At 43.6% G+C, this 21,688-nt stretch overlaps 2 protein-coding genes across 2 annotated transcripts; one reads left to right on the top strand and one right to left on the bottom strand.

Annotated features, from left to right (window-relative positions):
- The first annotated feature begins 971 nt into the window (after nucleotides 1–971).
- On the top strand, nucleotides 972–3,541 carry btd (biotinidase). The gene is given in 7 exon segments (XM_084031942.1): nucleotides 972–1,234; nucleotides 1,657–1,806; nucleotides 1,921–2,072; nucleotides 2,178–2,355; nucleotides 2,453–3,052; nucleotides 3,125–3,370; nucleotides 3,372–3,541. Coding segments are annotated over 7 exon segments (1,599 nt in total). The 5' UTR covers nucleotides 972–991; the 3' UTR covers nucleotides 3,402–3,541.
- Nucleotides 3,542–3,573: 32 nt separating this feature from the next.
- On the bottom strand, nucleotides 3,574–21,675 carry ankrd28a (ankyrin repeat domain 28a). The gene is made up of 29 exons (XM_084031941.1): nucleotides 21,518–21,675; nucleotides 15,130–15,213; nucleotides 14,262–14,340; nucleotides 12,892–12,962; nucleotides 12,212–12,412; nucleotides 12,048–12,135; nucleotides 11,727–11,869; nucleotides 11,481–11,588; nucleotides 11,293–11,397; nucleotides 10,683–10,761; nucleotides 10,478–10,592; nucleotides 10,180–10,262; nucleotides 10,035–10,098; nucleotides 9,779–9,847; nucleotides 9,503–9,643; nucleotides 9,299–9,410; nucleotides 9,107–9,133; nucleotides 8,705–8,779; nucleotides 8,379–8,580; nucleotides 8,180–8,267; nucleotides 7,952–8,069; nucleotides 7,642–7,858; nucleotides 7,446–7,533; nucleotides 7,275–7,358; nucleotides 7,033–7,181; nucleotides 6,862–6,944; nucleotides 6,392–6,474; nucleotides 6,197–6,288; nucleotides 3,574–4,822 (listed from the first exon to the last, which is right to left on the bottom strand). The coding sequence occupies exons 1-29, from the start codon at nucleotides 21,542–21,544 to the stop codon at nucleotides 4,524–4,526; spliced, it is 3,174 nt and encodes a 1,057-aa protein (XP_083888067.1). The 5' UTR covers nucleotides 21,545–21,675; the 3' UTR covers nucleotides 3,574–4,523.
- Nucleotides 21,676–21,688: the final 13 nt, after the last annotated feature.

Below are 21,688 nucleotides of genomic sequence, written 5' to 3'. Positions count from 1 at the left end.
TTTTTTTCAGTCCTGAAAATAACTTTTTGCTCTTAGGTATATTTCTGCATACATTTTTTTAAATGTCAAAAATGACAGAAATACATTAAATATGACCTCTTACGTCTTTAATTCAACCAATCGATAGCGTTCAACATTATCTCGGTCCACCCACATTCGCCACACACCCACAAGTCTTTAACTATGGTGTCGTATTGTCCATGAATATCTGCAGAAACATCGCAGCATTTCACGCTCTTCACGTCTTCCTCTGTGATTTTCCTACCGGGTCAGCGATGATAACGATTCCCCACGCAGCCAAACCTGAAACACAACACGCGGCTCTGCAGGTTACTTAAAAAACACGATTGTTGTCCCAGTTTAAAAAAGTCAGAGCGCTCGATAACTTACAAGCGGCAAACGTAATCTGCGCCACCGTGCCAATGGAGGTAGGTCCGCCTTGCCGCATCGTCCTCCGGGCTGCGTTGAACACGTACGCTCCGGACAGGACCAAACCACCGCCGGAGATGACCCGACAGCTCCAGCAGTTCTTCAGCATCTGGCTGGTCCGTGACACGGGGGCGTCTCCGGGTCCCGCTGGTGCCTCTGGCGCTGTTGACATTGTGCTACAGGGCAATGTGTGCTAATGCTAATGCTAACACACGTCCTGCTCAAACACGTTTGGACGCGTCAGACAAACATGGAGAAATAAACCGTAGTCCGTTTCCAGAACCCGTTTTGTATCGTTGAGCGATACGTTCACATTAAACACAACGTTTTCTCAGGTCCTCTTCATGCTGGCTATAGAAAGGTCATCGTATTTGTAAAGTGGTTCCGCGTTATGTGCCTACCGTTTCCTGTATTGTATTTTCAAAATAAAAGTTGTATTTACCTCTTCTACACAATCCCATCCCGTGGAAGTTTATCACCACTAAACCAGGAATTGCTGAGTCAGTAACGTGAGTTGGACTTTTGGCTTTCAAGACCCCCCCTTGTGTAAACAATCGCTGTCATGTCAGCCACGTCTCTCTGGAAAGAAATTATGTTTTTGTTCATCGTCGTTTTTGGCAGTTTCTCCCTGACGTCAGCAGTCGGCCAAGCCGTTGCGGACTCGTCGTACGTTGCTGCCGTGTATGAGCACAACGTAATCCTGAACCCGGAGCCACATGTCCCCCTGTCCCGTCAAGCTGCTCTGCAGCACATGCAGAAAAACCTGGATATCTACGAGGAGCAGGTCGCCCGGGCCGCTCAACAGGTATGTAAGGTTCTCCTCATGAACAACAACACTGCTCAACCAGTATCCATATCCTTCAAGATGACATGAAGATATGCTTGAAGTATGGAGAAGAAGAAAAGCTTTCAAAATTAAATTCTTCAATTCTTCAAACAATGTTTCCTAACCGTTTATAAATTATATATACTATTTATATATTTTCTTTGCTGAAACATTATTACATATGATTGTTAATGTTTAACTGTATTTGGCCTTCAACACTTTAATTAAAGCCCCAAATGCCATAAAAGCACAGTCAATATAATATTAAAGATAAATACTGTCATCAGGAGTGGTTGCATTTCTGTGTAGGTGGACAGAAAGAAATATATTTAATGTAACAAAGTTCATACAGACAGTAACCACACTTGTCTCACTTTTGTACTTAATCTTTCCTCGGTCAGGGTGCCCAGATACTGGTGTTTCCCGAAGATGGTCTTCAGGGTTTCAACTTCAGCCGTTCTTCCATCTCTGGCTACCTAGAAACCATTCCAGACCCCCAACAGGAGAGCTGGAACCCCTGTACGGAGCCGGGCAAATACAACAACACTGAGGTACACACACACACACACACACACACACACACACACACACACACACACACACACACATTAAGATAGACCGGTCTGTGAATATTAATCACATTAGTGTGTGGTGGTGTTTCACAGGTTCTCCAGCAGTTGAGCTGTATGGCTCGCCGTTACAACCTCTACCTGGTGGCCAACATGGCTGACCTGCAGCCTTGCCCCCTGAAGAGCGACCCCTCCTCCACCTGCCCATCTGATGGACACTGGCAGTTCAACACCAACGTGGTTTTTAGGTGCCGTGTAGACCTGGATATAGAAGTAGTTTCGCTGGAATCCAGCAACTACACGATACATATTTTTCCAAAGTAAACTGTTCACAGAATCTTCTTTCATTACAGGTCTGATGGCATGTTGGTGGCACGCTACCATAAACACAACCTCTACTTTGAGGAGGCCTTCGACACGCCGCCGAAACTTGAGATCGTTACGTTTGAAACACCTTTTGCTGGAAGATTTGGTCTCATCATCTGCTTTGACATCCTGTTTCAAGAGCCTACCGTTACGCTGTTGGAGAAGGTAGAAAAGCAGCCACTGAAATTCTTTACCCGACTCTACATTCCTGTGTTTGGTCCTCTCTTTTCCTCACATCATCCTCTCCTCGAACTCCTGTTAGGGTGTGCGTCAGCTGATCTACCCCACAGCCTGGATGAACCAACTCCCTCTACTGGACACGATCCAGTTCCAGCGGGCGTTCAGCTTAGGTGCCAATGTCACCCTGCTAGCAGCCAACATTCGTAATGACCAGCTGATAATGACTGGAAGTGGCATCCACACCCCTTTTTCTGCCACCTACCACCACGCCCAGAGCGGAGACCCAGAGGAGGGCAGGCTGCTGGTAGCCAGGGTGCCAGTCTTAGACCCGCTGTGGGCTGAGCAGAGCGTGGCCATGGAGGACGTTGTGGTTAGTGGTGAGCCCACATCATCTACAGCTACAGACTCTGGATACTGTCACAAAGAAAGCTGTTTTGATTCTCCTCCTCCTGAAACTGCCGCTTCAGTCCCTCCCTCCTCCACCACCTTCATCTCATCCATGATGTACGACCCGTTCACATTTGTCCTCTTAAATGAGACGGAAGGCAAAGTGGACGTGTGTAGTGGCACCTTTTGCTGTCTACTTCAGTACCGCCGGCTACCACAGGGCAGCAGTAAAGAGCTCTACGCATTGGGAGCATTTGCTGGAACACACACAGTGAACGGACGTTACACTCTGCAGGTATGAATGAGAATATATATAATATAACTGCTTTATGAGACTCTTGTCACATTTAATATACATCTGTTGCAGGTGTGTGCACTAGTCCGCTGTGCAGCGTTGGACGTCAATTCCTGTGGAAAAGAAGTGGTTGAGGCCGAGTCTAAAATGGACTTTCTGTTGGAGGGGAGGTTTGGGACCAGATATGTGTACCCATCAGTTTTGGCTCACAAGTTTGTCCTGGAGCAGCCGGAGCATCTGGAAACAGCTGCAGATGGCAGAGTGACCATGAAACACTCAAACATGACTGGTGGGCTGGTCACTGCCTGTCTGTACGGACGGACGAATGTATCACCTGGACAAAGAGTGAACCGTTTTGGAATCGATGGGTGTGTCGTTGGGAAAAATACAAAGACATTTAAAAAACAAATCTCTGACCAAGACTGTAATGATGATTCTGCTGCATAAGCATGTCTTCTGTCACATTCAAACTAAAGTAAACCAAAAACAAATCTGTTTATTCGTTCATTACTTAATCTTTACAAACATTGCACCAGTAGCGTTCACCGTTTGCCTGAAAGTTGCTTGATCCTAAAAGGGCAATATTTATTCATTCCTCTCTCCCACACACGCACACCCACACATATATACACACACACGCACACACACACACACACACACAGTGTCAGTCATTTTCCCGTTACCAGTATAGTACACAGACATCGAGAAGTTACAGCATTGCAAGTTAAAAATTCCTTGAGCCACTCATTTGGGTCATTGATCAACTGACTCCTGGACCAACCATACAGTTAACTGATTTTACATCCGCCCGCTGTCCTTACCAGTTCCCATGGATTCAGTCGCCCATTTGAATATCCGATTAAATAATAACTTCCTCCCCTAGGAAATGAAAAGTGGTTCAATAACAATGACTCAGCCTTAGCAATGTGCATGGGTGACAGCTACCAGTGTCTGCCATGAATAAAAACTCAAGTACAGCAGGGAAAACAGTAATCAATCTCCTGGTCCCATAGCATTGTCTCACTGTTTTTTCTTTAGACAATCGTGCCAAATAAGCAGTCCTTTTCTCCAGTAGATGCACATCTATAAATAATTGAAGTCATTTTTTAAAAAGACTTAAAACCACTCCAGAAAATATCAGCAAAGAGTAGGAGCAAAACATTCTTTAAATTTAAAAAGACACGGGCCTACTGACCATACAGTGATGCTGTCTGAAATAAATGTAGTGTGTATTGACATTATTCTATATTTAAGTACATTATTTTAACCCCATAGGTATGCGCCTTAAAAAAAAAAAAAAAAAAAAATGAAACTGGTTTACAACAAGGGCTTACCTAAAAATATCTGCTAACTGGCTCTATTTTCTTTCTCTTTTCTCTCTTTTAGTTCCTCATCAGTGATCTATTAAGGCTCCTGAGTGGCTGGCTAGCTTGCCAGTAGTGTGGGGCTCTGTCCAATAGCAGGTATATCCTCAGTATGTCTCTGAATCTGAGTCATTCAGTTCATTATCCCCAGTGAGAGATGACAGCGGCCGCTCCGGTCTGCAGTAGGAAACATGGTCAGGCCTCAGAAGGAGAGGGGTGTCAAAGGCCACGCCTTTGGAGACATGGTTATTGGTGGGGTGTTGGTTAATGACTGTCTGAGTAAGAGAATGTTGAGGCAAAGCTGCTATGGTAACCATAGGGGAAGTGGGCATCATGGAGTTGAGGATGAGTGCCAGACAGTCGGCCACATCACGGTTGGGAGCACAGGCCAGAGCTGGAGTGTAACCTAGGGATAAGAGAGGAGCGAGAGGATTAGAACGACTACTACTACCGAGAGTTACAGCCGCATGGTATAGCAAAAAGTTTGTAAGTCATAGTATAGCATGTCGAAAAAAAATAATAAAAAAGTCATATTATAGCATGTAAAAAAAGGTCTCAAAAAAGCCATACTATAGCATGTCGAAAAAAAGTCATAAAAAAGTCATAGTATAGCATGTCGAAAAAAAAGTCATGGTATAGCATGTCGAAAAAAAAGTCATAGTATATAGCATGTAAAAAAAGGTCTCAAAAAAGCCATACTATAGCATGTCGAAAAAAAAGTCATAAAAAAGTCATAGTATAGCATGTCGAAAAAAAAGTCATACTATAGCATGTCGAAAAAAAAGTCATGGTATAGCATGTCGAAAAAAAAGTCATAGTATATAGCATGTAAAAAAAGGTCTCAAAAAAAGCCATACTATAGCATGTCGAAAAAAAAGTCATAAAAAAGTCATAGTATAGCATGTAGAAAAAAAGTCATAAAAAAGTCATACTATAGCATGTCGAAAAAAAGTCATAAAAAAGTCATACTATAGCATGTCGAAAAAAAAGTCATGGTATAGCATGTCGAAAAAAAAGTCATAGTATATAGCATGTAAAAAAAGGTCTCAAAAAAGCCATACTATAGCATGTCGAAAAAAAAGTCATAAAAAAGTCATAGTATAGCATGTCGAAAAAAAGTCATAAATGGTGAATGGACCTGCATTTATATAGCGCTTTTCTAGCTAACTAGCTATGCAAGACGCTTTACACTACATTCCTGGGGGTTCAGTATCTTGCCCAATGACACTTCTGCATGCAGAGTGGCGGAGCCAGGATTCGAACCGCAGATCTTCTGATTGGAAGACAACTCACTCTACCTCTGAGCCACATCCGCCCAGCATACATAGTATGTTGAAAAAGTATAGTATGTGGAAAAAAAGGTCATAGTAATGTCTGTCGGAAAAAGTCACAGTATAGCATGTCGGGAAAAAAAAGTTAAAAAGTCATAGTATAGTATGTTAAATAGTATATTATTACATAACAGTTTGACTGCATGCTATCATGTTGGGCAGCATGTCAAAAAGTCATCAAGTCATATAAAAACATGTTGAAAAAATTCATAGTATAGTGTGTTGAAAAAAGAAAAAAAAGTCATAGGATAGTATCTTAAAAAAGTTATAAGAAAGTCATGTTGAAAAATGTCATGTATAGTAGAAATCAGAAAGAAGGGGAGTATGTCAAAAAGGTAATCGATTGAGAAGGACAGGCGGATGTGCCACAGCTGTTAACAGCATCGAGGCATAAAAACATCTCACTCTCATAGTATGTATGTATGAATAGTGAGCCGTGTGATACAGACCGTCCTCGTCCACCGCTAACACACTGGCTCCTTTCCCCAGCAGCTCCTGGACCACCACTGTCAACCCCTTCCTGGCTGCTACATGCAGGGGCCTGAAAAAGGATGAAGGTAGATGTTAGATACATCCAGCCTGAACATAGCAGATTACTCCACTGCACGGCTGAATTTCTGCCTGCACCTGGGAATAGTACGTACGTCTGGAGAGCAGTATTGGTGGAGTTGATGAGGTTTTTGTCGCTGATCTTCTCCAGAATCAACAAGGCACTCGTCTCATGACCCTGAGAGGAACAGAGAGCAACATTTGAACATTAAAAATCAATATGATCATAGATGTCCTGCACAATATGAAAAAAAAATCACTTTGACTTGTTCATATTTATTAAGTTTTTGTATATTTGACATGTGAACCCATCGTACATACTCTCTTTAACATGCAGTTTGTTGTATTGTATTTTGTGGAAAGCAATAAAAAATAAATAAATCAACGATTATTTAGATGTGTAATTGGTCGATGCACCAGCCAACAGATGTTCAATACTGAACAGGTAATTATTTTTATTTCCTTTGATCAGATATCCTTGATGACACGTTGACATCCATAACTCACCATGTCCAATGAATAAAAAAGCATTTCCTATCACTATGAATGTTTTTGTTTTTTTTACCTTGCTGCAAGCCAGGTGTAATGCTGTGTTCCTTTTTGTATCCTGTAGTGTGAAGTCTGCTTTAGCACTGCTCACCAACATCTCTGTAACACACGAGTGGACATGGTTACATGTCAAAGGTTTAGAAATCTAAGGCCAACAGTGTACATACGTGACAGCGGGCGTACTGACCCACAGTATTGGTCTGTCCGTTTTGAGCTGCCATCATCAACGGCGTTCTGCGTGTTTGTGTGTCCACAACGTTTGCCTGAGCTCCGTGGCTCAGCAGAAGGGAAACGCACTCGATATGGTCGGAAAAGGCCGCAGCATGGAGGGGGGTCCTGCATCGACACGAACACGGTCGACAATATACCAGCAGCCCCAAATAACTTTCATAAAAACATGATGCATTTATGTGTGTTTGCATCTCTCACCTGCCCTTGGAGTCAATGGTGCTGACAATAGTTGTGCCCAGGGAGTCAATTAACATCTCAGCCACTCCCTCGTTATCGCTCATACTGAAATACACCACAAACACTGTCAGACACCTTCAACTAATGGCTACATACATAAAAAAACACATTCATTAGCACACATTTTCTTACACAGCACAGTGAAGTGGACTGAAAGAATTGCCCATAATCTTCTTGAACACCTCCTGGTCTAACAACACCTCCACACAAGCATCGTATCCTAGGGAAACAGAGAGGATGGAGGTACAATAGCAGGGAATGATGTAGTTGCTGTAGCTGTAGTTTCATATAAAACATATTTCTGAATTGTCATGCTGTGTGTCAGTACCGTTGTAGCAGGCCCAGTGCAGTGCTGTGTAGCCCTGGTTGTCAGTGAGGTGCGTTTGTGAGGTGGTGTTAGTGGCCTGCAGCAGGGCACCCAGTACACCCATGCGGCCGCAAGAGGATGCCAGGTGAACAGGGGTGCGGCCCCGGATGTCTGTGACACACACGTTGGCCCCCCGCTGGAGCAGGGCCTCTACACTCTCCTCCTGGCCCGTCACTGCCTATGTGAAAATCAGAATGTGTAATTATAATACATATAGCACAATGAAATATTATAAATAAAGTTGGAATGATACAGGGTGTGCATGTCTCACCCCTCGGTGAAGTGCTGTCCTTCCCCAGCGGTCCTGATTGTCTACATTGGCTCCTTGACTGAGTAGAGAGTACACACACTCTGTGTGTCCATTCAGCACTGCTAACATCAGGGGAGTCCTGAACAGTGTGGATATGTGACATAATCCAGTTAGTGTATGCATTTATGAAACAAGTCGAGTTAAAATAAACAAATAGCATATTAATCAAAGCCATTTTGTCACACTTACTGTCCGTTGGAGTCTTGTACATCCACATTAATGTGTTGGTCATTGTTGCTCATGAGCAGGCGCAGGCACTCTGGGTGGCCATTCATAGCTGTGGCAGACAGACACACACAGCATGTTTTTTGTTATTTTAAAGCTAGAAAATACACCTCGGTATGTGAGGGTGTTGCATCCGAACAGGCTTCTGTGGTTGTATGTATACCTGCAGCATGTATGGCTGTCTTTTTAAGTGTGTAGTCACGGGTCATGGGGGAGGAGCCGTGGTGCAGCAGCAGAGAGACACACTCCTGGTGACCCTTGGAGCAGGCCAGGCTGAGGGGGGTTCGGCCCTCTGGGGTGCAAACATCCACTTCCAGCAGCGATGACAAGAGAATCTCTAAAGCTCCACAGTGTCCATGGTAAGCCTAAATCAATGGAAGAGACACACCAACAGACTGATTTCATGTCTAATAATAAGACATGGCAGAGACAATGGAATCATGTATGAGACAGATGAACAGCCAAATACAGCCAAATCCTTAAACTCACTGCCAGATGGAGTGGACTGACGGGGGCCTGGCTCTCTGAATCACTCAGGATGTCTGAGCCTGATGTCTCCATTATCTGAAATAGAGAGATGGATCCCGTATTACTAATGTCAGTTTGTATACAGAGCAGTTATATGCAAGTCAGTAGTTGCAAGTTGCACAGAAATTAGGCCATGCTCACATTGCTGCATGTGCTCCAAATGTATTGAAAGAGAGATTTGGGGTGTTTTGTAAAGCTGCGTGCTACAAGGAGTTTTAGAGTGAATTGTTATCCCAACAATACCAAGATAGAAGAGGGATCACACTAGCTGCACTTGCCCACCAGATGATCTAATCACTATGTCCCCCATCTGCCCAGCAGAGGGAGTTATGTACAAAGAAATCAATCAATGCAAGGGCTCACCACATCAAGAGGTGTCCCACTTGCCATCTGAAAGAAACACAGACAAAAGCTGATTATAATACCATGGCAAGTGTACTTGCGTGCTTCAGTTTTCTCAACAGTTCTAAAACCTTTTAGCACATGGAAGTGATTCGATGTTCTGTCTGTAGGACACGCAACATATTATGACTCTGTGTGTGCAGCTGTACACACCAGTTCCAGGCAGAGTGTGCGTCCGTAAGCTGAGGCATAGTGCACTGCACTGTAACCCTGTCTGTCTCTCATTGCTGGATCAGCATCGTTCCTCAACAGGTACTCCACACACCTGGCAAAAACAAAAAGAGAGGAGTTTTTTAAAGCCTTTATCTGACACTGAAGTCCATGAACTGTATTTACTAAACACAAAGTAGAGCTTACTTTCCATCAGTGTCAGCTGCAGCAGCGTAGTGCAGGGGGCAGCAGCCTCTCTGGTCCAGTTCATTGATGCTTGCCCCAGAGCCCACCAAGGCAAACACACAGTGGTAGTTACAGTTGGCTGATGCATAGTGTAGTGGAGTCCTGTGATGGTCAGAGAGCCGACAATGGCTATTATTTATACCAGTGAGGACTGCATACTCCAATCCCCAAAAGATGTTCAAAAGTCTTTTTTCTAGACTGTTCTATTCCTAGAATTAAAATACGTGCGTCGCTCACCTTCCAAAGTTGTCTTTCCTGTTAAAATCTGCTCCAATGTTTAACAGCAGGTTCAGACACTCCAGGTTCCTGGTTGGAAAAACAGCGATATATCAATCTATTGGAATCAAGTGCACAGATAATATGTCAGTGCAAAAGGAAGACGGAAAAAAGAAAGTGAAAGGGTGAAACTCATTAAATAAGGAACAAAAGAAAAGCATAAAAGTGGCTCAGAAATGAAACAACAGTGAGGAAGTGACTAGAAATGATGAATCACCCTCCAGCTGCAGCGGCATGTAGACAGGACCTTCCAAAGTCATCAGGGGTGTCTATGTCAAACCCTGGGAAAATATGCAATCGGCATCAACTAGGATGTCAACTAGGTGATTCCAGTGACAAGAATGGCGTCGGCATGAATGTACCTGAGGACAGCAGCTTCCTGCAGCAATCCGAGAAGCCGCTGAGAGATGCCAGGTGTAGAGGGAACATCCCGTGAATGCCTCTCCTGAAAGAAATGAAGGCAAACAAGGCAAGTCATCACATGTAAAGTGAGAGAGAATGGGTACATTTTGATAACAGAAAGAAAACATAAAGAGATTAAAAAAATGGTTTACTCTGTAGTTATCAAAATGTTCTGTATTATATATGCTTGTTTAAACGTAAGCACATATTATATTCAGTGGAAGAGAGACAGATGGTTAAATGCCAATTGTTACTAACTTGGCGGTGTTGGCTCCATGTTTGACGAGTGCTGTGATGATGAGCTCGTGGCCGCAGCGGGCTGAGATGTGAAGGGCAGTGTTCCTGCTCTTGTCCACACAATCAATCTCAGCTCCTACACACACATACATACATAAAGAGTATTATGTACACATTTTCATTAAAACACTCACTTAAGCAGAAAGCACACTGCCGGGGCTCTCACCATTTTGAATGAGGGCCTGGGAGCAGGAGAACCTTCCATGGGTAGCTGCCATGTGGAGGGGGGTCTTACCATCCTTACTCTGGACAGATGGAGCGAGAGGCAGTGGAGACAAGCAGAGAGGGACAATGATTATGATGATGTCTATACAGTATATCAGTGTTGAAGTGCATGTATATGTACCAGTGTGGGAAGATGACTCAACTATGAGTCTAATACAATACTGAAGTGTTAGGAAGATGAACAGAAGCTATCTTAGACCTCCATGTGGACCAAACACACACCCACACACATTCCCTGAGCAGCTTGCAGCCTCAGGGATCCACCCCCTCCCCCGTCATCTTCCATATGGCCTTGCATCTTGAGGCTGGAGGGACCCTAATATCAGTTTCCATCGTTACCAAAATATTAACAACAAAGTCATTCCATCTTTCTACTGGATACTGGGCAGCATACCCAAGGATACAGACTCCTCTTCTTTGTTCTTTTGATAATATGTAGGACGACAGGGGATGTGTACATTCACTTAACTGTATCAATTTAACGCCAATACCGTTTCTCAGTTAAACGTGTGTTTCAGTTTGTATGAAAGTGTATCTTCATATGGACAAACCCGCATGTTGATGTGAGCTCCGTGGGCCAACAGTAGCTCCTGGCACAACGCCCCCTGGCGTGAGGAGGAGGCGAAGTGGAGAGCAGAAAACCCCCTCTCATTCACCTGAAGCAAGGTATCAAACAACACAATTAAACACACACAATCACCATGCATGCACCATCTTGCACAAGGAGAGACACACACACCTGGTTGACGTTAGCCCCTGCCTGGATGAGCTCACTGACCACGACATCCTGTCCATTGTAACAGGCCAAATGCAGTGGAGTGTTGCCGTAGCCGTTCACCTCATTCACCTATGCAAAGCAATGCAAAGTAATCTATATTTTTGCATTTTATTGTTTTGAGAATATACCAATATTATTTAAAAAAGCTTGCATATATACATGTTATGCTGCTAGTGCATGCATATGTGTGTGCGTGTCTGTACTGACGTGGACCCCTAGGCTCAACAGGTAGTGCACTGTGCTGCTCATGCCACTGGAGGCGGCTGCATGGAGCGGGGTGTAGGCTTTTTTGTCCTTACAGTCAACCTCTGCTCCGCTGGCCACCAATATTTTCACCACCTCCAGGTGACCTGAAATAGAGAAGGAGAGGACATGACAGGATGACATGAGTCAAATTCAAACACTGATACGTCAAGACTTGTTAATTTTCGCAAGGTACTATTTACGGAAGCGACAACCAGGGAGGGAGAGACTTCATCTAGTTCGATAAAGTGTGTTGATATTAGAAACCACATACAACAGTCTCACCCATGTAGGCCGCCCAGTGGATGGCTCTCCTGTCCTTTTTGTCAAACGCGTTAATGTTGGAGCCTCTGGACAGCAGCAGCTTCACCATCTATTATAGAAAAGCAAATTAACTAGATGTTAAGGTGCATGTGAGTGTCTCTGTGTGCGTCTACAGGACAACCTACCTCTATGTGCCCACTGAAGGCAGCGTGGTGCAGAGCGGTGCGTCCCGCCCGGTCAGACACGTTGACGTTGCTAAGCAGTGGGACCAGAGCCTCAGCACAGCGCACCGCCTTGTTGCTAGCTGCAACATGGAGCGGGGTCTGCCAGTTCTTGTCACGGGCGTTAACATCTGCACTGTGCTTCAGCAACACTGCCACTGCATCCTGGGTGGAGGAATAGCATGGCTCAGTGTGTGCAGACAGTGTTTTTTTTATTTTTAAATGCCTCTGTGGACATGCCAATGTGTGCAGGTGGCTGTGTGTGTGTTGTTATAAAAGTGTTTGCTATTCTTGGTGGGCTTTCACGCCCACAATAGCACTGCGAAGGAGAGCAAATGCAAGGGACTGTGTGAGTGGAGGAATGTACGCAGGACCATAGAGAATAGGTTAAGAGATTTTCTAGGTGTATCAAATACCAACACCCTGCACATGGGTTATTTATTTTACCTCTTTAAGGCCAGATTCTACCAATCTGTAAACATGATCTTCGGAGCAATAAACAAGGGCATCTCACAGGTATGAAAAGCTGTAATAATCTAACTGTGAGACTAGATTTCATAGCTTGTGAGAGAGATGAACATCGTCACATGATTAGTGGAGTCACCCCAATACATATTAGCACATGTGTTTGTGTAATGTGTTACCTCACTACAAGAGGCGACAGCTCGGTGAAGAGGAGTCAACCACTTGTTATCTTTGGCGTTAACTCTGGCTCCTTGGGTGACAAAAGGGAGAGAGGGAGAGAGAGAGAGGTGTCAGAGTTAAGCCAACAATGGCAGACACAACAACACATTTAAAGGCCCAATATATGAAGAGTTAAAAGCTTAAATTAAAAGGCTTTTCACGTGACTTATGGAAAGGTGGTGCTGTGAGCCAACAGTGCCTGGAAGCTATAAAACTCCCACGATCCTGTTTAGCACAGCGTGGGGGTTTAAATAGCCCACGAAGCTGCACCTGTTGCCTGCTCCTCACATTATTGAAAAACAGTGAACAGAAATACACACACACACACACACACACACACACACACACCACAACACAAGATGACTTCACAGAAAGTCAAGCCAACGCTATCAGATGATTGATGAATCACCAAGTCACCGAGAGAGAGAGAGAGTGACAGCCACAGGCCAGTGAGCAGACAGACACAGGCAAGGAAACTACTGAGTGAACAGGAAGCAACATTTGAGAAAGAGAGAAATGAGGAACAGGCGATGGCTTTGACGGAAAGCATGGCAAGATTTTTGGTTTACAACTCAAACAGTTGTGTTTCTCCAAACAAAAACATTACTTCAGTGTACCTTGGAACAATTTAGTGTCCAATGAAAACCATTGTAATGAATCTAAGATTGTGACAGATAATAGGGAAAAACAATTAAAATGGTCTGGCCCCAATTATAGATTTTTCTCTAGTTTAGCAAAAAGCAGGATTACAAGATTTGATTCAAGAATAAATGACTTGTCAGATTTGAAGTGCAAGTATGATTAACGACCGTGCATTAAATATGGAAAGGAAATAATAAACCTAAGACAAATTTAGAAGAGCTAATATGAATGTTAGAGGTGGGAGAAATAATGGGATGCTTTCTTGAACGATTCTGCATCGATAGAGAACGCAGAATCGATGCAGTAAAATCTATAATCGATTATTAATTATTTTTGGGGGGGCAATCTTCCACATTTTTTTACATTTAAAGTAATGTGGCACATCAACTGTATCATATAAATAGGAATTGGTTTAAAAGATTTGATTTAAATCCAAAATAGAGATGCATCGAGAATCGTTGAATAATGGAATTGCGACCCTCTGAATCGTAATCAAATGGAATCGTGAGGTGACTGACGATTCCCACCACTAACGGATGTACAGGTAAAACAAACAGGACCAGATTGATACTAACAGCCAGTCTGGATAGAAGAGTAAACTTTCAGGTAGAATTGCTACTAAAGTTGAATGGCTATTAGGTGGACATTAAATAAAACTGTCTGATAGCTGAGTGGTTGTAGTGTTTACCTGAGAGGATGAGCAGTTCAATAATCTCTGCATCTCCCAGGTAGGCTGCAGCATGCAGAGGTGTCCTCTTCTCATTGTCCTGACAGGAGATCCCAAAATATAGAAAAACACAAGTTTAAGCGTGTGCATTATTTTTTTCAGATACATGCTCACACATAAAAACACATTGTGTGGGGGTAAGGGCATAGATAGCATGCCCAAACAAAATCTATAAACCTCACACTGTTGCAGACCACAAGAAACATGAGACTAGAGCCACAAAGAGAAAAATGTCTATCATGTGTTCACTTGTATTCTGCATTTCACTCCATCACTTCAATACACCCTGCTGCCCCACCCCCACCCATCCGTCTTTCAGTGCAGCAGAGAGTAATAAACTGGGGCTTTAAAGAAATGTCATGTGACTGCAATACATCTGAACCAGTGTTGCTGACTCTGACAGACTCGAGTGTGATGACCCGAGCACTATATTGACCCACAGAAAAAAACAGACGGACAGAGAGAAATACAAAGACTGTGAAAACAGAATCTGGTGTAATCTGAGGAAATATATTAAAAAAGGAGGAACAGAGCACATAAATAAATTCCGATGTGAGGAAAAGGGAGAGGTTATGTCTTTAAATGATAGCAAAGCATATTTTTTTATGAACAGTTCATGTGTCCTGCCCTGATTGACAGCTATATACGATTGGGAAGCTGTCAGAATGCACTCTGAGTCAGTCAATCGATCAATAGCCTGATGACTTACTGCGCCTCTCCTTGGGTGTTTTTTTTCTTCTATATTGGTGAAAAGCAGTTACAAAGGGGAGCGATCAGACCAAAAACATTTATACTGGGAGAAATCAGGGGAAATAGCCATGAAACTCACCTGAATGTTCACATCCTCTTTCTTGAAAATGAGGGAGCGAACTTCATCCGGGTCCACGTTGAAGATGGCTCTCAACAGAGACGGCTACAGTCACAAGGAAAGGACACAGAAATGCTGATGTACAGTACTACACAGTCGATTTGCAAGGCAGTCATTCTCTATGCTGACAAATGTGTTGTCAGAGTAACAAATGGGAGTCTCACACGGACCGAATCTCTCAGCTGGAAGAGAGAGCAATAGCACATGGCTGTATACAACCAATTTGTTTATGGCAGCAGCAGCTGCGGCATACATCACAGAAACACAAGCACACACATGTAAAATTAAAAGTCAGTGAGGGATGAATGCTGAGTCCTGTTGCCATGATCTAGGAACGACAGATCTAGGAACCCTTCTTTAATACTACTTCATTTCAGTGTGTCTGTGTGTGTGCTATAGCAGGAGCATGAGAGCATGGTGCCTGATACTGAGTGGGAGTTGTAAATAGTGTTGCTCAGCGGTAACCATAAACCTTCAAGAGGTAGTAGGGTGGGCAACAGAAGAGCACGAGTCCATTCAAATTAAAGGTTATGGGAAGTAACACTATTTTAAGCTCACAATTCCATTCTGATTATTGTTATGTATTTATAAGCATGATTCATTTATCGTCTTTGTGACTTAAATATTATCTTGGACAACATATAGGATCATGAAACCTTGATGTTGAAAATCAAAGTTAAACTAGTTAATCCACAACAGAACAACTCTGGTCCACATTGGGGGTTTTTTTTCATCATAAAAACACATTGTTATTGTTATTGTTACATGAAGTCTGAAAACTATTTAAACATTTTGTGACACAGCTGTTGTAGTTTCCAATTATAATACATTGCAGCTGGACAATAAACTGCATTATGGCTATTAGGTCGCTTCTCATCTTTCAAGTACTTTAAGCCTGTTGAGCTGTGGGTCCCATTGACAATATTTGTCATCAGTACTACATACGTATAATGATGTGGACGTGCTCCTTACTCTCAGCGTCTCTCCAGTTTCCCCATCCCTCTCTCATTTCGTCCCAACTAAAAATAATTGGGGCTGTCCGGCATGCCGGCATCTGTCTCATGCCTATTACACTGATGACCACTGCAACTATGTCAGGGATCGGAGAAGTTAGACATGGACTAAGAGAACTAACCCTTTCATTAGAGTGGGTTCATCCTCTCTGGCTTTCCCCCGTCTCGGTGTTAACTTCAAAGAGCAGCTTCCGAAGGATGAAAAGACTTACTACCATTAAGTCCCTTACCCTTACCCTTTTCACAGCCAACACTGAAGACTACAAAAGCCCAGGCCTTGCTGATAATCTATAGAAACCAGCAGTCATCTCATATAGCAGGCTATATTGGTGACTGTATTTGGTGCTATATTTAGCACAGGATGACAAGTGTTGGCAGTCCTTGTATTTTTATCAATGGTGCGTGCACTTCAGCACAGGTTTACACTTCAGGCCAGGTCTGAGAATTGCTGTTTAAAATCCTTCACACAAGGAACTGTAAACCTTAAACATTTGCAGAACCACAGCTGAATCAGCTAACTCTAATTCAATGAATGAAGAACCAAACAGAAGGACCCATCTCACCTTTTCCTCCTGAGCAGCTGCCCTTCTAGAGGCATGATGGGATCTGCGGTCTGGGGATGACTTGGGCCGAGGAGGTGGCGGTGAAGAGGAGGGTTCATCCTCCTCCACCTCCTCCAGCACCACGATACACACACGACTAGCCCGCTCCGACCGCATCAGGAAGGCTCACACACACCAACACACGCACCCTCTCTCACACACACACATAAATACGCAGTGTTCCTTCTTACATACGTGCGCAATTCAGGAGGACAAAGGTCAGCAATAAATCCCATAAACGGAGATATTTCCTCGCCAACGAACACTGTACATCTTCGTGTAAAATCCAATGTGAAATCCAGCTCTGTCCTCTTATCTGTCAGTGTCGCTTTGCTGCATGTATCCTCTCTCCTCCTCTCTCTAGCCGACACTAACACTCTCTGTCAGCAGCAGTAGCGGAGACAGCAGGGAATTCCTCTGCGTAATGGTGGCGGTAAGCGGCATGCGGCAGAATGAGCTTGGGCTGCCTAGCAGCGCACAGGAAGCTACATATCCTCACTGCTGTGCTGCAGCCAGGAACAAACACACGTCAAATACACACACACACACACACACACACACACGGACCCTGTGATTAGCGTGGACGGCAGCCGCAGCAGCCAGTGTATGTGTGGGCATGCGTAGCTCGTTTCAGGCAGACTGCTGAAGCCAGCTCTTTCAAAAGAAGAGACAGAGAGAGGGAGGGGCCGGGGGGGAGTCTGAATAGAAGGAGAGAGAGATAGAGTAATTGTAGGCAGGTAGCTAGAGCAATACAAAACACAAAGAAACCTGACAATAAATGGAGCAACGGACATAGAGAGAGCAGGGACAGCAATGCGTGCAAAGTGGTTACAGAATGTTAACCAAGAAATTAAATGACTCAAAAGAAAGAATGTAAGGGGCCAGAGACTGGAGGGAGCGAAAAGAATAGAAGATGGAAAAAAGGAGAGTTAAAAGTAATGAGAAAGGATGTGAGAAATACTGGACTGAGAGAGGACCATATTTTGATGCCTGATTGTTATCGGGTCACTTGCTAGACAGTGCCGCTCCACGAGAGTTCATTTAAGTCTAATAAAGAAGGTGCAAGGGGAGTACAAGAGAGAAAGATGATGCAGCATTATTCTTTAATGCAAGCCATGCTAAGTTGTTTGTTGAGAGCTTTAACACTATCTGGGTATATGAATATTTCTGCTGTATTGTGATTTTCTGATGTTTGTTTAATGGATTTAGTACTATAACAAAAAACAAAGCTCTGATCATTAGTATTACACATTAAAGTCATGGTGGGAAGTGAGCACTGAAGGTCTCCTTATATGTTACTAAACAGCCAAGCTTGAGAAAATCTAAAAAGCTGCAACCCCTAGTAGAACCCTAAAAACAAAACCATGTGCACTACAACGATTTGATGTTTTTAGAATTTGTAACAAAAAAAAAAACTAAGCTAAAACAGAAGTTCCCTGTCCTTCTAAATGTGAGAGAATAAAAGAAAATTAATAACAGATTACTGCAAGTTCCAGTATATTATTTGGTGTATTGGTGGCATAGCTTCAAAAGCCCCCATCTCCTCATTATGAAACTGGAACAAACTGGCTTTGCCAGAGAATGCGAGGGTAGCTAACAAAACCGCTCTGTATGTGCATGTCTGTGTGTCTCAGTCTCCTTCATATTCAACACAGATCCTAAAAAGAGCAATCTTGCCAAGCCGCACAACCCCATTAACTCGGAGAGAGGGACAGTGCGAGGGAGGGCGAATGAGAGAGCAATTCAGTGTAGGGCTAATTTTTGAGTCTAATGTATTTACCATTCATAAAGTGAATATGAAACACAGCCTAACATCCTTCTGCTCTTACAGTCACTGAGTTACAAGGGACAAACAAAGAATGTTTTTGGGAAGCAAGGCATATCAAAAACAAAAGGTTTTGTCTATCCTACTTGCTAGCACTGCAGATACTCTCATGAACGTTGCCCAACCACATCTACAAAGCAGATTTGTTCCCATTTCCCAAACATAGAAAGAGGCTTTGTGTGAACTGTGTGTGTACAGCATATGTTTAAAGTTATAAATGGGACTCAAGAGCAAGGCAAGCATGTGGAATGGGCACGGAAACCTTTAGAAACAGTACACAGCGATCAACACGGACTGTACATTCCAAAACCGAAAAAGCATGACAGTCAACAAAAACAACAAAATTCATTTTGTTATCTGATTTCATGAGAGCTCAAATGCCTGCTTCATAAACGTTGAGGTTGAGGGGAGGTGGTGCTCCTACAGGAGTGGGACACTAAGACAAGATACAGAAAGTGAACCCTATCTCACCACAACAACAGGATGCAGGCTCAGTATTATCACAAATACCCACAAAAATAATTTCCTCACAAGCCCTGAACTTTACCTCATGTGAGAGACCCAATGTGAAAGTGTGCATGCAGTATGCGGCTTGCAGTGACCTCTGCTCTGACCCTCTGACAGGATGCATTGTGAGTAATGTAATCCCCGTCCAGAGACACAAAAGCCAGCGCGCACGTGTGTGTGTGTGTGTGTGTGTGTGTGTGCTGGGTCACATACTCGCATAGGCAGCAGCAGTGACGATGTCAACATCTAGAAATTTCAAAGCTTTTAAAATCAAGAGAGGGTTTATCTGTACTAACGCTTTGTTGTCCCGATATTGCATGCACTGTATGGCACGCACAACATGCCATCCATTACGTGCTGTAACTGAATGGCAAACAGCTGATGAATCATGAGCATTACATGGTTCTGATCTGATACAGGTACAAGTTGTAACACACCGTATACACCAATCTGAAATTAACAGTGACATTCATGGCAGACTGTGAAAAAGCAGTTCATGTTTCTATTTACTCTTCTCCAAAATGTGCCCTTTTCATTTGTTATTGCTCATTGACACACACTCAGACATGGCAAAGCCTTTGAGAGCAAATTGGAGTTCAGTCTCTTGCCCAAAGACACTTTGGCATCCCTAACTAGTCCAGGAATTCAACTACCAACCTTCCAATTAGACAACCTGCGCTACCCCCTGAGCCTCGGCTGTGTTGTTGTTCTTTATGCTGTGAACATTTCCCTGTGCACAAACAAAACGTTACGTGATGCTAAGAGGCTCTTTGGCTACCAGCCAGTATAAACAGCATATTGCTAGTGTATGCATCCTTGAGACATTTGAAAAGCCGTGGGCAAGTTTACACAAACAAAAACAACACAAGACTCTCTTGAATGGTTAACCTTCTGCTTTCATTGAGTGTCTCATTGAGAGTCGTGAATGCCTCAAACATGACTTTCCTTAGGCAGGACCTCAGCCTGGTTAGGCAGTCTGCATGCTCCAAAGCTACAGGATGCCCTCTAGAGGACACACAGGAGCCTTTGCCAAAAGTGACACTAACTCTGAGTCCTGTCCCTCAGAGTGGAACTATTTTGGTCCCTTTGTCCAGTTCTCTGTCAGCAAGCACTACAGAGAACAATGGAGAATAGAGAGCATGATCTTATCACATACACTCTTCAGTTTTTTTGCGTGCCTGTCCGGAAGACTGGTCAGACTGGGACAGGACACAGAGCTGCACCATTACTGACCCACTTTGACCGAAGTTCCCATTTTTTTTAGGTACAATTGAAGGGAAAATTAAACTACCATGTTGAAAAAGATGTATCCAAGCCATATTTACATCAGGTAAGATTCTTAATTACATAAATATCAATGTTTCTGTTGATTTATCCACCAGCTGACTAAATTGTTTCCTCAATGAATTACTTCTCTCCACCTGTCAATCACACATATACACACATCCACTCTATCTGGTTACCTAACTGAAGAACGTGTATGACTAAACCAACAATGTTTAAATCTGGTTGTTACTTGTGCATGTGTGCATTACACCGACGTCATCACTGCCTTTATGTCCCAGTAGTGTTAATAACAACGGATTTAAACTTGTGGAAAGTGTCTAATTCACGACCACAGCTGGAGACTTTAAAACCAGCACCACCTGCTATTTTAGTCTGACAGCCTTTCTAATCTCCCGCAACAGGTGACTTCTGCCCGCAGCTGCTGCCCCGGGGAACATGCAGGGAGCTGAAATAGACAGCTGACAAAGCAAGCTCCCTGGGTCGAGACTCGGCCTGTTACTTAAATCGGAATTGTGCTATCCAATTTAACATAATGCGTTTCACTAACATTAAAAAAAACCTTATAATAGGAGTAGCATAACAACGTTGCATTGCATGAGTCCGAGTGGCTTGCTAGCATTAAGCGAGAGCAAAGGGAGTTAGCCACCCTGTTAACCTCGTAGCTATCCAGCGGTGTTGCGTTCAACTATCCGTCGCTACTGGAAACACCAAGGGTCAAAAACGCCAGAGAAAACTGCCGCGTCGCCATTTATTTGACATGACAGTGGCCGTATTAACCGAGCAGAGTTAACGTAAAGCAACAGGTGACGCGACGATGGTAAGGTTCTTTACGTTAACTGTTTTAACTGGTTACCGCTAGCTAGTTAACCTAGCTCGATGCCAGTTAACGATAGCAAACCCAAACAACCGCACTGGCGGGTTCAACGCCGAGTCACCGCGAAAAAAAACGACAAGTTAGCAGTTTAACGTGAATGAAGTTAAGCTCAAATGAACAGTGGTGTTGACTAACGTTACATATACACACTCCAAGAGGAGTAACTTAATCCGTTTTTTTACAACAGTGATAGCCTTTGACGAGATGACTTAACGTTAAGCGTGAACGAAGAATACGCTACCTGGTCTTGTATCTTCAACACAGCCATATTCCCAAAAGGAGGCAGTCACTGTACTCGCCTTGGAGTTACAGTAAATTAAGAGTGGGAGACGGAAAGAAGACAGACTGGAGCGGAGTCAAACGGTGCAGCTCCCCCCTCTCCCTCTCTTCCTTCCTGCCGTGGACAGACTCA

Source organism: Eutrigla gurnardus (genome assembly GCF_963514095.1).
Source record: "Eutrigla gurnardus genome assembly, chromosome: 17".
NCBI classification, from domain to species: domain Eukaryota; kingdom Metazoa; phylum Chordata; class Actinopteri; order Perciformes; family Triglidae; genus Eutrigla; species Eutrigla gurnardus.
The sequence above is the reverse complement of the archived record's forward strand: the minus strand, read 5'-3'. Positions and strand labels throughout refer to the sequence as shown.